Source organism: Acomys russatus, chromosome 13 (genome assembly GCF_903995435.1).
Source record: "Acomys russatus chromosome 13, mAcoRus1.1, whole genome shotgun sequence".
Taxonomy (NCBI): domain Eukaryota; kingdom Metazoa; phylum Chordata; class Mammalia; order Rodentia; family Muridae; genus Acomys; species Acomys russatus.
The window spans coordinates 29,432,769-29,449,962 of NC_067149.1; the positions used below are offsets into that span (position 1 = coordinate 29,432,769).

At 44.5% G+C, this 17,194-nt stretch overlaps 1 protein-coding gene across 2 annotated transcripts in view; it reads right to left on the bottom strand.

Moving 5' to 3' along the window:
• The window catches only part of Pdzrn3 (PDZ domain containing ring finger 3), a 230,530-nt gene that overhangs the window by 31,622 nt on the left and 181,714 nt on the right, over nucleotides 1–17,194 (bottom strand). Inside the window, exon 1 of one of the 2 annotated variants that reach the window (XM_051155000.1) lies at nucleotides 16,306–16,563. The exons of the other annotated variant lie outside the window; for it this stretch is intronic. Coding sequence (XP_051010957.1) covers nucleotides 16,306–16,374 — 69 coding nt within the window. The 5' untranslated portion in view covers nucleotides 16,375–16,563. Of the gene's footprint in view, nucleotides 1–16,305; nucleotides 16,564–17,194 lie in introns of those variants that run through there. 2 annotated transcript variants of the gene reach the window in all.

Genomic DNA, 17,194 nt, shown 5'->3' on the forward strand with positions numbered 1-17,194 from the left:
AATGTATAAATCCTAAGTCATCTCCAAGGAAATATGCAGGGACCGAGAATGGCCACTATGAGAAATTAGTGCAGAATTCTGGGAAATATTGGCTGTGCATGGAGTGGGAATGAGTGGGGAAGCACTGACTTTGGAGATGGCAATGGGGGGAGATTTAGAACCATCATGAATCAAAAATAAAGTTAAGTTTGTACTTCTTTCTCAGAGGTTTATAAATGTGGCTGACAAATGGAACGGAAAGAATGACGGTGCCATTCTTGGGCCTTTATCGCCTGTGAGGCAGGAAATAAAGCACCTCGCCCTCTCAACCCTGCAGCTGCTGAAGGGCTTTAAAGAATGGCCACATTATAATAATTGATTCTTGCTTTTTTGTGATTAGACCCTGAAAGTGAGAGCGGCAAAATAATTCCATATTTTAGCAGCAGGGAACAGCAGGGATGCCGGAGTGGTGACATGTTTGTTGAATGAGGCAGAAATTAAAAAAGAAAATTAAGGCGTCTTGTGGAGAGTGCAAGCAGTTTAAAAGCACTGCAAGACGCATGGGGGGTGTGTGTCAGGTGATTAAATGCTAGAAACAGATCCTTACAGTTAACAAAATGAAAGTTGGGAAATTGCTCTGAGTAGTGATTGTGTGTGTGTGTGTGTGTGTGTGTGTGTGTGTGTGTGTGTGTGTGTGTGTGTGTGTTTATCCTCAATCCCTTTCCATCTTGTTTTTCTGAGACAGAGTCTCTCACTGAATTTGCAGTTCAGTAATTTAGCTAGGCTGGCTAAGGAGCCAAGTGTCTCTGCCTCCCCAGAGCTTGGATTACAGACACACGCTGTCTGTATATGCTACTGGTCTAAACTCAGGCCCTCATACTTGGGTAGCAAGTACTTTAACTGCTGAGCCACCCCACCAGCCAGAAGTGATTATTATGTCAGGAACCTTGTTAGCCTGGTACCCAAGGCCTCCTGCGTGGGCTCCCGATGTGGGCTGCATGAACAGTAGCACTCTTCTTAGACACAATTGCCCACATCCTGCCCTAACCATCCTGCCACATCCTGGAAGCAGAATCTGGACCCCCACATCCTTTCCTACCGACTGGATACCCAGATAACCTCTCTTGACTTCATTTTCTTGTGTCAGTTTTGGTTGTGTGGTGACATCGTATCTAGGTGGGGGTCCTCTGGAGCACCTCCTGACTATCATGCCCAGCAGTAATAGAGAAAGCATCTTAACTGAGGTCACCTGAAGAAGGTGTGCTGAATACTTTTTATTGACCCAAGGCCTTATTTAGCCCACAGCAGCTCCCAAATTGATTATGTAGCCAAGGTTAGTCTTGAACTCTGATCCTCCTGGCTCCAGGTCCTAAGGGCTAAGATTATAGGCATGTGCTACCAAACCTGATTGATTTAGTGCTTAGGATCAAGGCCACAGCTTTGTGCAGGCTAGGTAAGCACTGTACCAATTGAGCTGTGTCTATAGTCTGAAAGTCTGTTGAGATGATGAAATAACCTTGGGAATGCTCCAGGGGAGTTCTCACTGGGATTTTAGGGGTTATCCTAGCTCAATCCAGCAACCTCTTATTTGCTGTTGAATGGTTGAGGAGTTTTAGTCATGAACCCCAAAGGACTGCTATTTTGAAAGGAGGCAGAATACAAGTGTTCAGGGGGATGTAGGAATTAGCGTCGTGGACACGATCTCTCCAAGAGAGAAAAACCTACAGCATTTTCTAAGTGATTTATTAGACACTGGTAAAATTTGCTAGAAGTCTATGAGGAGGAAATCATCTGGGAAGGAGTTAATGAACCAAACAAAACACTTGATAATGCAATTAGAATACTAGGAAGCAGAGGGATTTTCCAGAGAGGGAGGGAGGGGAGAGAGAGAGAGAGAGAGAGAGAGAGAGAGAGAGAGAGAGAGAGAGAGAGAGAGAGAGAGAGAGAGAGAGAGAGAGAGAGAGAGACACTATAGCTTTCAGAGGCGAACAAGGAGAAGGCGGGCTGAAGACTTGGTAGAGTGAGCCAGGCTGCCCAGCTGGGTGGAGACAGACTCTCAGCTCAGCGCTGTGTGGCTCTGAGCACGAGCAGTGAGATTGCTAGCGGCAAAAACCTGGATTCCCATCTCAGGGAACGGCGGAGACAGCCATGGGAGGATGCACACGTTGCTCTAGTTGCTTTAGGCAACAGTAAATTTCACCCTGCTTTTGTTTGGGTCTGGGAGTTTTTCTCCTTAAATCTCTTCTTAGCAGAGTTTGAAATCAACAGTATAAAGCCTGATAAGCTTTATACATTCTGACCTCATTTCATCTAGTCTTACAGATGACCGCATGGCCAAACATGGCATCATGGCTGGACATGTATGGGGGAAATTCTGGCTGTGCCCTTGTCCTGGGCGCTGCAATGTAGACTATATGACACAGACTATCACTGATTTATATGAATGTAAATGTAAATATTTATGCTAGGTTGTGGCTGCAAACCCCATCTTCCCTATAATAGTTCTTTAGCATGGTAGGGATGTATTTAATATTTTTATTGCCTTCCCCCAAAATTCCTTCTGTTAAATATATATTGTGGTTACACAATGCCATCTACTTTTCTGTTTCCATACACTCTAATTGAAGTGGTACATGTTAAATGTGAGATTGTCCTAGGAAACAAAGCCAGCATGTGAGATGTACACACGAGAGAGCCTTATTGAGACACTTGTCCTTGATGACCACAAGCTCCTTCCTTCCCTGTAGCCTTGACCAGGCTGACAGCTCCATGTTTCCAGCCACAGTGGCCAGGTCTCAGCCCCCTTGGTGCTCCAAGGTCTTGTCATGCGCCATACCTGTGCCGGGAGACATTGGTGGATGTCTCTTCCCGTCTATAAGTGGAAAGCATGCCTTTTCACCTCTATGTATTTCAAAGAAGTCTTTCTCTTACATATTTCCCCTAAAGCTCGTTCTCCATTGTTCCTTTCAGGGAAATGACTTAGCACAATGATAACCCAATGATGTCTAAGAAAGTTGGCCTTTCTAGGTGCACACCCATCATTATACCTGTCTATATGAATACCTGTAACCTCCAATTTTGGAGGCCTGGGCACTGTCACTTTCTCTGGCGCGGCTTTATCTTTTGGTCCCCAGAGTGCCTGAGAAAAGAGCTTCTGCTTTGAAGGAAGACTAACTGTAAGGAACCTTTCCACAACTACCCAGTGACAGAGCCACAAGAAGACCTCGGGTCTCCCAACAAAGATGACACGGAGGGAAAGGATTATCTCCTGATACAGTCACCGATCCCAGGTTCTCAGTGTGCCCCTCAGCAAACACTTCTTTCGGATAACCTGGTGATTCTAGACTGGAACTGGGAGAGTGTGTGTGTGTGGAATCCTTCTCCTCCTTCAACAACAAAAAGGTGGACTTGCACGGGAATAAGGCATCACCCTAACACCCCATTTCACCTCCAAAGCTGCAGATCACTTCCGAAGAAAACACGCTACTTCCTGTGCATGTACAGCTACACAGCAGCTGTAGCAGGGCCACATGAAGCCGAGGCTTTAAGTCAGCGTAGTTCCTCTCTGACCGCATCACTCTCCTGAAAGCAAGCCACATGATGACAGGGACTGTCCTCTCTATCATATGGCATGATGCCAGGTAGGAAGGATCTATTTATGTGTCCTGGAGGAACCCATCTCACACCTGGCACTGAGTCACGATCGTGTCTCTGTTGCCCACTGGCTGGGTGACCCCAGACAGATCAGTCATTTTATAGCCCCAACTTTTTCATATTTAAAATGGAAATACAAGAGTGTCTGGACTTGAGGGTGCTGTGAGGATGACATGACAGTCCTGCCCCTAAAGTATGTGCATGATGGTCATTCTCCACAGTAGTGTATCATGAAGATGGCAACCAAATATCTGGTGCTAGGTCCTCACTGGCAATTTTGAAGGTTAAAAAACATAGCACTGGACCTCCTCATGTTTCCTTAACTATGGTTGGATAGGGAGTCAGGTTGCTTCTGAAACCCTGAGCTGGTGGGGAAGAGGCTCAACTTTTTGTGCTAGTGATTCATTGGTAATTCCCTCCTTCCTTTGGTCTGGCGGAACAGGTGCTTCCTCTCAGGCTCCTGACTCTTCAATGAGATGTTTTAGTTGACATGACTGGGGAGAAGTCAGCCAGACACTTCGGACGGCATGGCTTTAAAGTACCTAGCCCGACACTACAAATCTTAGATGCACAGACTTTCCAGAGAGAGAAGAAAAACCAAACTCAAACCCAAACCAAGCCTGTGTGTGTGTGTGTGTGTGTGTGTGTGTGTGTGTGTGTGTGTGTGTGTGTGTGTGTGTTCTCCAGGGAAACAGAGGGAGGCATCTGTTGTTAACAAGTTACTCCAAGCAGGAACACATAGCTATGGCCTTTACATGGAGAATGTGGTAACTGGTCTCTAAGATGCATAGAACAAGCATCACAAGGTACACCGGACAGTCACTTCATAAAGGCGTAACGAGGAATGCGATGCAGATGTGGGGTAGCATGACTCTGGGTGGGGAGTGTCGACACACCCCCCCACCTCCTGTTAGTGAAAATATTGCTGCAAAGGAGAATAACTTCCCTCTACCTTTCGGAGACTCCCCAAATAGCAAACAGCTGCTTGATAAAGCAGAATTGGCTTGTAATTTTCTGAGTTTCCTTTTATTAAGATGCATGCCACTTCTAATGTAATATGCCTTGGCACTGTGGGTGGGTAGGGGAATAAACGGTTGCCACGTATGGCAAAACAGGAGCGTATCTGTCAGGGTAAACTGCTTAACGCGCTGGGAGAAAACTGTGATTCCCCCAGATGTCTCTCAAATTAACTCTGCTCCCATTGGTGGGAGGCTGCGCACAGAAAATCTTGCCTGTGTTATTCGGGTCATGTGTTGCTTTTCACAAAAGAGACATGGTTGGTCCAGATTTCTCTAGCTAGAAGCCTGCAAAATGCAGGGGAAGTGTGTATAAAAAGACAAGTTCTAACTGGAGTCTGACAGATGCCTTCTTTCTTCTGCAACAAATGCTACAGCATGGGAGAGAAATTTTATTACTGAAGGACACTTCATATTTTTTAAAAAAATGAAAGCAACATTTTATACCTCTCTCTCTTTCTCCCCTTTCTCTTTCTTTTACAATAGCGGGGATTTGAACTTAGGGCTTTGTGTAGGCACTTTGGCATTGTTATATCTTCAGCCAACATTTATATATATCATGTGTGTATATGCATGTATATGTGCTTGTGCATATGTGTGTAAAGCATATGTGTGTAAGGTGCATGTGTGTAGGCTAGAGGTTAACTCTTGATCACTATCCACTCTATATCTACTGGGGCAGTCTCTCCCTAATCCCAGAGCTCACCAGTTCAGTTATCTAGATATCCAGCTTGCTATAGAAATCCTTTGTTTCCACCCCCTGAGCACTGGGAGTACAGATGGGCTACCATCCAACATTTCATTACTTTTCAAACAGTTTTTTACTTTTATTTGGTGTGTGTGTATACAACCTATGTATGTGCCATGTCACATATGTGAAGGCCAGAGGACAACTGTGGGGTCAGTTCTCCCTTCTATTTTATGTAGGTTCTGGACTTTGATGAACTCAGGTTGTCAAGTTTGTGTGGCAAGTGGTTTACTTACTGAACTATCTCAGGGGCACTTTACATTTTTAAAAGATCTTTATAGTCAGCCAATCTCATCTCCTTCTATTCCTATTTATGATTTAGATTCCTTCAGAATCTTGGGTATGAGGAGATTTAAATATATATGTACTTGGATTGCTTCTTAATACTTACATTAAATGTTGAGTAAATGCAAAGACATCCAAGGTGATAGATATATAAAGAATGCTACAATGATACATATTTGAACTCACTGCCCCTTGAGAAAAACACTATCAACACACTGCCAGCTTGATTGACAAGCTGAACATCACATGTTCACGGATGAACGAAGTACCTAGAAGAGCCAAACAGACAAAGTGGCCTTGGGGAAGGACTTGCTGTCCCAGGTATCAGGAATTAATGCATAACTATAGTGCCATGAAATAGCCATTAAATGCACCAATCAACAGGACAGAACAGATTCAAACATATGGAGGAACTAGCATTTCCTCTTCATGGGTGAGGAGTTAAGACTTTTATCTTATGGACACTAGAAAATTCATTTATGAAAAAAAATGAAGTTGGACTCCAACTCTGTATCATACACAAAAACACAAAGAAAGACAAGACTAATGGAAATCTGTGCATAAACTTATAAAATATGCATGGAAGAGAATAAAGGAGGCTATCTTTATGGCTTTGAGGTAGAAAACAGACTTCCTAACAGACACAAAATGCAAACCACAGTAAAAAAGATGTATTTGGTTCCCTAGATGATACCAGAAAGACACACAGACCTCTGCAAGTATGGAAGAGATTTTCCGATGCTTTGATTTAATGACTTGGTACACAGGCTACGCCTTTAAAAATCCTGGAAGTCAAGAGAAAAAGATGGAAAACCCAACAGAGAAACAGAAATTTTGGCAGGCCATTTCAGACACAAAAATAAAACTCAAAATAAGGAAATATACACAACACATAAAATCTAGAACCTCATTAAAATCATGCGGAAGTGACATGAGAGCCATGAGATATATCTCTCCGTAGTCACTTGAAAAATTAAGAAGTCAGGCAACACTGGTGTTGTCTGTACCACATTCACTTTTGGTGATGATGTGAGATGTTACTTGTGATTGTAACCGACATTTGCTACTTTATGGGTTCTTTTTTCTTCCACCTTTTCCATCCATTTTCTTCCACCCTTCCAATGCCCTAACACTAGATATAAGAGAGAAAAAGGGATAGAGAGGAAAGGTCTCTGGATAAAGTCAGGGGTCGGAAAGGGGCAACATTGTCCTTAGACGACTTCCTGCTGATTAGGGGCACTGAGCTCCCCGGGAGCAAGGTTGAGCCTCACCATCAGGATATCCAAAGTTGTCTTCTTCTTGTTTATTCTTTGTGCGCGACTACTTAACAAGCTGTGACCAACAGCAAACAACAACCTTGCCATCAGGGCTCTAGCATTTATATACCCTCGGAGAAGTCCCCAGAATCCCACATGTCACACAATTGCAGAAACCGTCTACAGCTGGCAAAATCAAGCCTCTGATAGAGGACCAGGCAAGTTATAGCTGCTGTGAAGCAGCCCCGTATCCCCACGCCTGGGATTAAAATGAAAACATATTCTTATAATAGTTCTGTGTTTTTTCAAGAAACCAAAATTCCAAAATTGTAGCTACCTGTGATGAGGTGAATGAACTTGGTGGTCGGGGGACACAGTTGCAGATGACAATATAATCCTTTGGAAGAAGTATCACTGAGCAATGACAAGGCCAGCTCTAAGTGCATCTTCCCGAAGTGAATATATGGATAAGGGAGGCCTGACGTAGGTAGTTACTACCCTACCTTCAGTGCTATCCTTCCTATACCCACCCCTCAGTCTCTCCCTAGTCACCTGTACTACACCCAGAGCAGTGGTCCTCCAGGTGCGGCGTCCAGACCAGCAGTAGCACACAGCACTTAGGAATGGAGCATGACACCCAGGGTTCTAGTGAGCCCTTGAGGAGACTCCAACGTAAGGTTTAGCTTGAGAAACACCTTGGGAGAATTTCTGCACCTTGAGACTGGTTTAAGGCTGTGAGCCGAAATGAGATTCGTTGCCCTACATTTTGTGATTCTGACAAGTTAAACATCAAAGAGGCAAGAATTTGGGGGTGGGGGAAGTAGGGCGAGAGAGTACCTTTCATAAACTGTGTGTGCTGGGATGGAGCGTGAGGTGAAGGAGCCAAAATAGAGATGAGACTCAAGTAGATGGAGATCAACTTTCAAGTACCTTCTAAAAAGGGTCAGCCTCTACTGCAGTGGTTCTCAAACTGTGGGTCTCGACCCCTTTGGGGTCACACATAAGTTATTTACATTATAATTATTACACTCGTAAAGTTACAGATAGGAAGTAGCAACAAAATAACTTTGTGGTTGGGGTCACCACACCATGAGGGACTGTATTAAAGGCTCGCAGGGTTCCGGAGGTTGAGAATGACCGCTTTATCGGCTGGAGTCTAACCCAACACAACACACATCCTAAACACGTTTAACAGGAGAGAGCTACTAATGATCAGTTAATGGTTAGTTTTCCCTGTCAGCTTCACAGATTTAGAATCATCAGGAAAACACACCCCTGAGTATGTCTGTGAGGGTGTTTCCAGAAAGGTTTAACTGAGCAGCAGAGTCTCATCCTGGATATGTGGATGGCACAGCTCACAGGCTGGGGTCCTAGACAGAACAAAAAGGAGACAGAGCCGGACACCAGCCTTCATCTCTTTTTTGATTCTTGGTGGTAGATGTGTATAGAGTAACCAGCTCCTTCATGCTCCACCATTATGGATGGTACCCCAAAACTGTAAGCCCAAACAAATCTAAGCTCCTTTAGATTGTTTCGATGAGATATTTGACCACAGAAAGGGGGAAAAGTAACTGATGAAATTGGTCAATGCTTTTTTTCCTATTTTTTTTTCTCTTTTTGTGGTCTTGGAGATGGAACCTTGTGGAAGTTCTCTGACTCTAAACTACTCCCCAGCCCCAACCAATGATGCTTACTTGGCCTATCCAGTGAGACTGTAGCCTGAATAGCCTTTCCCCGGAAGAGGAGTCAGTTGCCATGGCTTGTCCTTCTGGTCATAGCTGTATGGCTCATGACCAGAAGGGCATCCTACCCAAACTTACTCTTTCCCAGACTTCTGAAAATGAAGATTCACACAAGTGTCTATCCTGAAAATACATTCTGTGTTGGCAGAAGTTTGCCTATCACCATCCACATTGCTAGAAATTAATTATATTATTGTCCTAATTACTGTTGCGAGGGGAGTATCTGCACAACCTGGAGGACGCTGCAGTGGGGAGTGCTGTGACGGCAAATGGCAGCGCAATGGGTGCACATGGGCTAGTGCAATTAATGTTTTATGGACAAATGTACAGTAACCTTATATTTTACATGTGTGAACTGAGCATTATTGAGTAGTTTACTCTAAAAATGTTATTGAGGAAGGGCTGGGGATATGGCTTGATGGTCAGTCAAGTGTTTGCCTAGTATGTGTGAGGCCTCCAGTTCAACTCCCAGTACTGAAAAACAACAGTTCCCAAGCAAAAAAATCTTTTAAAAAGCCAACAGATGGTTAAACTTTCATCTGCTGCTAAGTGCCTGCCATGTGACTTCTGTGCTGCCTACGCAGCTAACAAGGACTTCCGAAAACCTGCCAGAAAAGCGTTAGTCCGGTTTCTTCCAGGATTTTTGGCTTAACTGAGAAGTGAGACCAGTGTGAACAGACACTGTACTCCCTGGGGGTGGGGGTGGGGGCTTGTGGGACATAGATTGATTGAGGATGCTGACTCGGGGTGGGGGAAAAGGGGTGGATCTCAGGGGGAGGGTCCTGCTGCCCAGGGACCACCTTTAAGAACAAGTGACTTAAAGGAAACAGAGAGAGCCGCCCACAGTCAGATAAACTGTCTGCTATCTTTAACTCAAATCAAGAGTAGTGCAAAGACAGTTGCACATTCCTGCCAACAATTTCCCTTCACTTCTCCCCTATCTCAGCTTACTCTTTATCTTGGACTAAGATGTATAATCATATGTATTTGAAAAAATATTTTCCTGCTAGGCAGGTGACCAGACAGGTCAAAGGGACCCTCCTTCTTAGGAGTTTAGCAACGGGCTCATAACTCAGTGCGCCCTTGTGTGCCCTTGGTGAGAGAGAGCTTGAGGAAAAGTGGGGCGTTCTGAGTAGGACAAATTCACTTCTGACACTTGTCAGGGCAGCACTTGACGGTCAGCAGCTCAGCCTGACTACATATCACCAGCATCGTGACACCTGTCACAGACACGAAGGCGCTTCTCTTAGGAGCCAGTTTTCCAGGCTCAGAGAACTGGGTTGTTTTTCCTGCTTGACCCCATAGCAGTCAGAGGACACGGGGCATGAGCACAGGTGTAGCGCTCCCCGGAATAGCTGACGGTATTCTTTTCTGTACCCTCGACCCCTACCATTTAACCATGCCCCTTCCTGCATCATTAATGAGCACAACAGAACTCAGGTAGTAAACCTGCATTTCTTTTCACTCTTTCACGTTTCTTCTTCTTACCTGCCGCGGCAGGTGCGTGGGTGACAGAAACACAGAGTGAAGGGCTGTTGTTTCCCTTGTAGCTCTACAACTCCTGCCTCATGACAATAGGCAGCTTTTTATAGGGATGTGGGCTCATTTGTCCTTGCTAAGACCCATCTCAGACCAATGTGGGACCCATACAGCACTCATTTGGAAGTTGGTGAAGAGGTCTTGATGGTTACGGGGTTACATGGCGGGGCTGGGGCACTCCAGAGAATGATGCAAAGTAACTCATCCAGCTGATGCTGGGAGACTAAAGACAGGTGATAAGTTCTAGAAACTACTAGGAAAGGAGCTACACAGAGGTTAAAGAAGGGACGAGGAGAGGACTTTCTTGGCCAGAGAAGGTCTGTGAAGGGAAAGCCCACTGCAAAGTCTTAAGAGGGAGGGAGGAAGGTAGGTACGGGTACCGGAAAAGGACCCCAGGACCAGGGCAGATGAACAATGGCAGGAAGCAATATCAGAGGGAGTCCAACAGTTCTGAAGGCCACCATTAAGCGGCTCTCTTTATTCTAATGGCTCCAGGGAGTCAATCAGCACAGGCTGAGTAGAAGATCTTTGGGACATGGTTGGTTGAACCCTAGGGCTGCGTGAACAAAATAACAAATGCTATGAAGTACCCTCCACGCTCCAGTCTCAGCACCCGGATCCAAGCACTGTCATTATGTTCAGCTCCTCATTCTCTTTCTATTTACTATACCTATTTCTTTTCTGGTTCTTATTCCTCAAAAACACTAAAGAGTCCCATGTGCTCCCAGGTGAAAATATCTGGTGAGTAATGAGGCTTCCTGAATTCTTAGTGTGATGGGGAAGGCAACACTAATGTGATAACATGGGAGCAAGGCAGAGAGACACGAAGGGAGATGACAGTGGGCAAGGCACGCTCTGTAGGAAGACATTAGTGGTACATGGCATTGTAGGGATGCTTAATATAGGGATGCTGTAGTGCTTGGAAGCACAGTGGCATGCTTTACAGGGACATAGTGGTACTGTGCGGTGTGGTGGGAATCCTCAGCTTAGGGATGCAGAGTGGAAGCCTGCTAGTTAGAGATACGGTGATAGGCAGGGCATGGCAGGAAAGGTTCATGCAAGGATTCATCAGTGGGCGGGGCATGGTGGAAATGTTTAATGTGGAGATAGAGTAATAGGTGGGAAGGCTCCTCCATGTAAGAATGCATCAATGGCTGGTACAAGATGGGACTGTTCCATGCAGGGATGTAGCAGTGGGTGGGGCATTATGGGAACACTCCAGGGGGAGATGCAACAGTGGGCAGGACATGGTAGGAAGGTTCCACGCAGGCCCTGGTTCCACCTCTGGCCATTCCATTTTCATTTCTTAACATTAAAGCAATTTAAGATCCATTGTTTACCAATGAGAAAATAACATGTAGTGACAGATACATACACACATTTAAATAGTGACTCTTGTGGCCATTAACAGTTCCATGCTCAAAGACTCTCAATTTACTAAGGTGGAAAGGGACACACTAATTAAAACAAAGAAAGAAAGAAAGAAAGAAAGAAACTTTACTAAAGGGATCTCACAAAGTTACTCAGGCTAGCCTTGAACTCACTCTGTAGTCCAGATAGTCTCAAACTTGTTATCCTGCCTCTGCCTTCCCTACCAGCTGGGATGACAGGCCTGCACTGCTAGGCTTGGGTAAGCTTTCTGTTTTCAAACCTGTTTCACTCAAAATGAATTCATAAGGGAAAACAGCATCAAAAACCAATGCTTTTAGCATTGACAGGCTGCTTAGGCAAACACACTCCTATTTGCAGGAAATCTTGGCCTGGTTCAGCACTGCTGTGAGGAGGTCAAGTTTATGTTCATCCAATTAACTGCCACTGACTCCGTCCATACTTAATCATACCACGGCCCGGCTGATTCGCAGCCGACTCACAGTGGCTCTCCAGTAGTAAACTCATCTAATTGAGTATTGCACGCAGCTAATTAAATATGAAAACAGGATTGTGTGCAGTCAAGTTTCCAGCCTGCCTCATAAACTTGCTGATTCTAATTTGTATTTACCAGGGAAAACTCGCTTTTGTAGCCTACTAGTTAAAAGGTTGATAGGGAAAGGGTCACAAGCAAGGACAGCTGCTGTGGTCTGGGATGACACTGTTACTGGGTAAAGCACACGCCTTTTGAAAACTAGCAACTCTACTGTAGAAGGTACAAGTTTAATCTTAATACCAAGGGCCAAAGGACCACAGCTTTTAAAAGATTATCCATTCTGGGAAATGCCGGAGAAGTTAGTGAGACCTTCCTGCTACTTAGGAGGTCTACCATACATTCTCCTCATGGTACCTTTTCATAAGAGGACAGGCTGCAAGGGGATGTGCTTTGATAGTACAGGCTCTTCAGCCACACAAAGGCAAAAGCAACCTCATCTCTCTCACCCTGTGTGTGTGTGTGTGTGTGTGTGTGTGTGTGTGTGTGTGTGTTGTATGTATGTGACTGTGTGCATGTGTGTCCCTGTGCATGTGTAGGCTAGAGGTCAACCTCTAGCATAATTACTTAGGGCCATCAACGTTGTGTTTTTGACACAAGGGTTATCACTGGGACCTGGACTTGTGTGCTCTTCCTGTCCCTGGATTCTCAGCTCTGAGATTACAAGCAAGCACAACCAAGCCTGGCTTCTGTGAGTGTTGGGGATCAAACTTGTGTCCTCATGCTTGCTCTGTAAGTACTTTATCCTCGTTGAGTCTCTCTGTAACGTTGGTTATGTGCTCACTGACATTGCTGAAAATGGTTTGTACAAGGAAAGGCTCTTAGACCTGGGAATTGTGGTGCAGATGTGACACCCGGCCCCACTTATAATTCCTTTGCATACCAATTGCTTCATCTTTGATTAGGGATAGTATCACCTGTGTCCTTAAGTTGCTGTGTGGACTCAATGGGAAAATAGATGACTGACATTTAGCATGTTGCCAATACACACTAAGCAGGCTACAGGTAATGTGGTAGATGTTTGCCAGTGTGTTTTCCTTGTCATTTTAAAAGCAGGCATGCAGACTTTAGGCAAGTGGGTTAGTTACAATTTCTAGTTAGAAACAAAATTCCCTATCAGAATTAGTTCCTTACTGTCTCACCACAATCTCAAAGACTACTGATGTTGTACAGACTCTCCAGGAGACTTTTGGGGGAGACCCTGCCTCTGATCTGTTCTGTTCTCTTCCCCCGAATCACCACAGGAAGACCTACAAAATAACCCAAACAGCCATTGCACTTCTGCTAGCACAGCTGCTGCCCAGACTGCCCTGGAATCACAGGTGTCCAGCTAGCAGAGTCACAGACCTTGCCATGCCTAATTTCTTTCCCTGCTGCCTATGACTTGGCACCCATCCTTGCCTGGTTTCCATCTCCAGCCCCAGAGCTGAGAGGCTAGCACAGGAGATTCTCCATGCTATCCAGTCTCCCCAAGTAAAGATTACACCCTTGTCTACCTTCAAGGATCTTTCTCTTGGGCTTCTTTTCCTTTCATCTGAATTAGGGAGTTGATATTATCTGATAGGCTAATATTTTCAGATGCTCCCTTAAACTTCACATTTCCAGCACATATAGATTCTATGTTGAGAATATGTAGTTATAAAAGCCTTAACTGATATGATAAGCCCCAGGGCAGGAAAAGGCTTGCCTTGTCTTCTCAGAGGTATTCAAGTGTTCCCCCAAGATCTCAGTACATCCTTGAATGCACGATGCCAACCGTTGATTTGTCTGGATTCTTTGTGTTTCCCTTTAAGAAGCAGGCAACTTGGGGAGTTATTGTTGTTCTAATGTGATTAAAGGTACAATAAGGTGTGTGTACAACTAGAGGCAAAGCCATTGTTTTGCACCATTAAGCTCACAGCAGCCCCCCAAAGAAATTATAGGCAACTTGCCAATGGCCCTAATGAAGAGCATCTCTTTGAATTATCTCTGGATGAGGAAAGGATCAAGCCAGAGCTTTAGAATATTTGATCGTCTTTGTGTTGCTGTTATGAAGGCTTACTGAAGCCAGACACATTGGACTTTCTGGAACTGTAATTTATGGAGACCTTAATTTCTCTGTTCTAATAAGGTTTTGTATAATAATAAGGGGTGAGGCTGCAATTATTAATTCCTGCAAGTGTTTTGTGACTTCCTCTGTGCTATGGTTCAGGACGCCTAAAGACTAGGTGGAAGGAGGGATTTTACTTAGCTGGCACAAGGGTAGTTGGTCTGAAGAGTAGTTTGGGGCTCCCTGAAAATAAATCTGCATGGCTCCCTAAACTGCTGACCACACGTATTTTAGATGGAAGTCATTTATCAGCAACTTACTGAATTATACTTCGGATAGAAATAGCCCCACAAAATTTTACCTAGTAAAAATCAAACAGAAGCCAGACCTCTTCTTCTGGGACTGTTGTCAGAGCTTAAGAACACAAATAATAGAGTTGGGTAAAACAGTAAGTTGTCACAGATTTTCTGAAGATATCATAGAGTTGAATCTCGGAAGGTGCCACTATTACAAATGTATATAAATGTCACCTTAGTGGAAGCTAAGCAATACTTTTGGTGTTGATGATTGAAACCAAACCAAACCAAGCCAAGCCAACCCAAGCCAAATCAAACCAAATCAAGTATGGAGTTTTGAAAACTACCATTTAACTTGCTCTTTTTGCAGTAGCCAAGTCTAACATAGCACCTTGCTTAGCTGATGAGGTCCTGTACTCTGCTCAGCTTACTTCTAAATGTTAAGCAGAAAAAGAGCGCACCCCAAATCATCTGGCAAAATTAGGATTAGGACATACATACCACTTGATGACAAGAGGGATGGGGGCCAGATCATCAGTAATGGCTACACTGTTGCTCAAGACCTCCCACACATCCCTAGACTGCTGGGAACAGGAGATGGAAGCCAAGTACATTTCTAAGACTTATTTAAGAGGCTTGATTTCAGCAGGTGAGACAGCTCAAAACCTGAGATTGTTTACATTAACCCTTTCCATGCCTCACTGCAGAAAACTGACAGACAGACAGACAGACACACATTTTATTCACCCAGTGTCATCATGGTATCCTTAGGTTTTGCTCACAGCATGTTCAGTTGTCTTGTTGTGGCTTGCTAGGGGCATCCGCCCTCTGGTGGCTCATGCAAAAATGACATGCAACTAACAGTTGATCAGATTCTTTTTAAAGTCAAGCCCGGCTCTTTAAAAAAAAAAATGTAGTAATTTGCCATTTATTGTTATAAGCCAAGAAATGCACACTCATATTCTTGCTTGCCACAGTGTAATTCTACTATGCTGATTTAAAAACTTACAGGACTGTGGTTTTCTGTTTACTGAAATTATTTTTTTTAAAGGAGCCAGAATGATTCAAGAGGGAAATCCTTAGCTGCCAAGTTAGGTTGCCAAGAACCATGTGAAACCTCCTTATTCAAGGAGGGGGCTTGAATATTTAAAAAAAGAAAGCACCCCACGTAAACATAAAGTAATCTAGCTGGGCTGTACTGAACATATCCCCTTATATTTAAACTGAAAATTCATGTCGTGACGTAGACGCCGTGACAAGTCACCTGCTGTGGGTGACAGTCTGTAAGACCAAGTCACTTGCTTCAGAAGTTGCTAATGTTTGTACCGAGAGACGTATGGAAGTGGCAAGTGTGAGACATAAATGTGAACCACATGTCCCGTTACAAGAAGCTGCCAAAAGGAGGACTCAACAGAGGACTTTGCTCCGCTGCACGCAGTGCCTTCAAACTGTCTTAAACAGACACAAAAACTGCAAGCATCCATCACTGCCCCTGACCCCCCCCCCCCCCGCCCCGTCTTCCCCAACTTGTTCAAAGGACGCGTGACCACTCTCTGACCCTTCCTGTTGACTGCTCTGCAGAGCGCTTAGTTGTCATGGTGCTTTGTGACACAGCTGCTTCCAACACACTGCAAGACCATCAACAGCTATTTAGACTCTTAAAATCAAGCACCGGAAAGCTGCTAGGAAACACATTTCTTAAGAGAGTTAACAGAACATCTCCGGAGGAGTGGGCAAGGCTGGCTTAGGCAGAACACAAACCCACACGGAAATTCCCGATTCCTGCCCCGGGAGGGATGCGGCCAGGTGAGTACTGCAGGATAACCTGCCGCGCTGTTACCTGGCAAACTTCATAGAGTAATTTGTACTGCTCCTCTTGCTTCTGCGCGCTGCACAAGCTGCATCCCATGTTTGGAGGAATGTCAAAGAAAGCCTTCAGGACCGCCAGAGCCTGGGAAGCCACTCCCTCAGCATGCAGGCATTGAAGGGCTCTCTGAGAGCCTCAGGTGAGTCAGGCAGCTACAAAGCCTCACACAGGCATGGGTCTCTGAGGCTGCAAAAACAACTCTCTGCTTCCTCCACGCTCCCTTTCCTTCCCTCACAGCATGCACGCACGCGCGCATGCACACACACACACACACACACACACAGGCAGACACACACACTCTCTCTCTCTCTCACACACACACACACCCTGCTCCCTCCTCCGAGTGACTCTGGCAGCTGGATTGTGGTCCAATGCACACGCTATATATACTGCTGCTCATGCATATTAATCAGCTCTCATTGACTATTCATAACAGACAATGATACAGAAGCTATAATTGCCAACTATGACAGTTGAAATTTCTCTAATTAACAAGCAAGTGCTCCAGTGGTGGGGAATAATAAAAAGACACTAACAATTTTGCAAGCCATTTTCTGGCAGTTACAAATAAACATGACTGCATTTTTTTTTTTCCAGCAGGGTCTCTTAGGATAATCCCTAATGCATTTCGGCTAAGTAGAAATTCATTTTTAAATATATCATAAAATTTCTGATGATATAAAATGTATTTAATGCTGCAGATAATGATGGCACATAAACAGATTTTATGGAAAGGACATGTTTTGAATAATATTCCAATAATGTTTAGCACTGTACAAAGTTGTAGGGGGAAAAAAAGCCGCTCCACCTATGAATAAAATATACAAATGTAAATTACAAGCTAGATCCATGAGTATGTAAA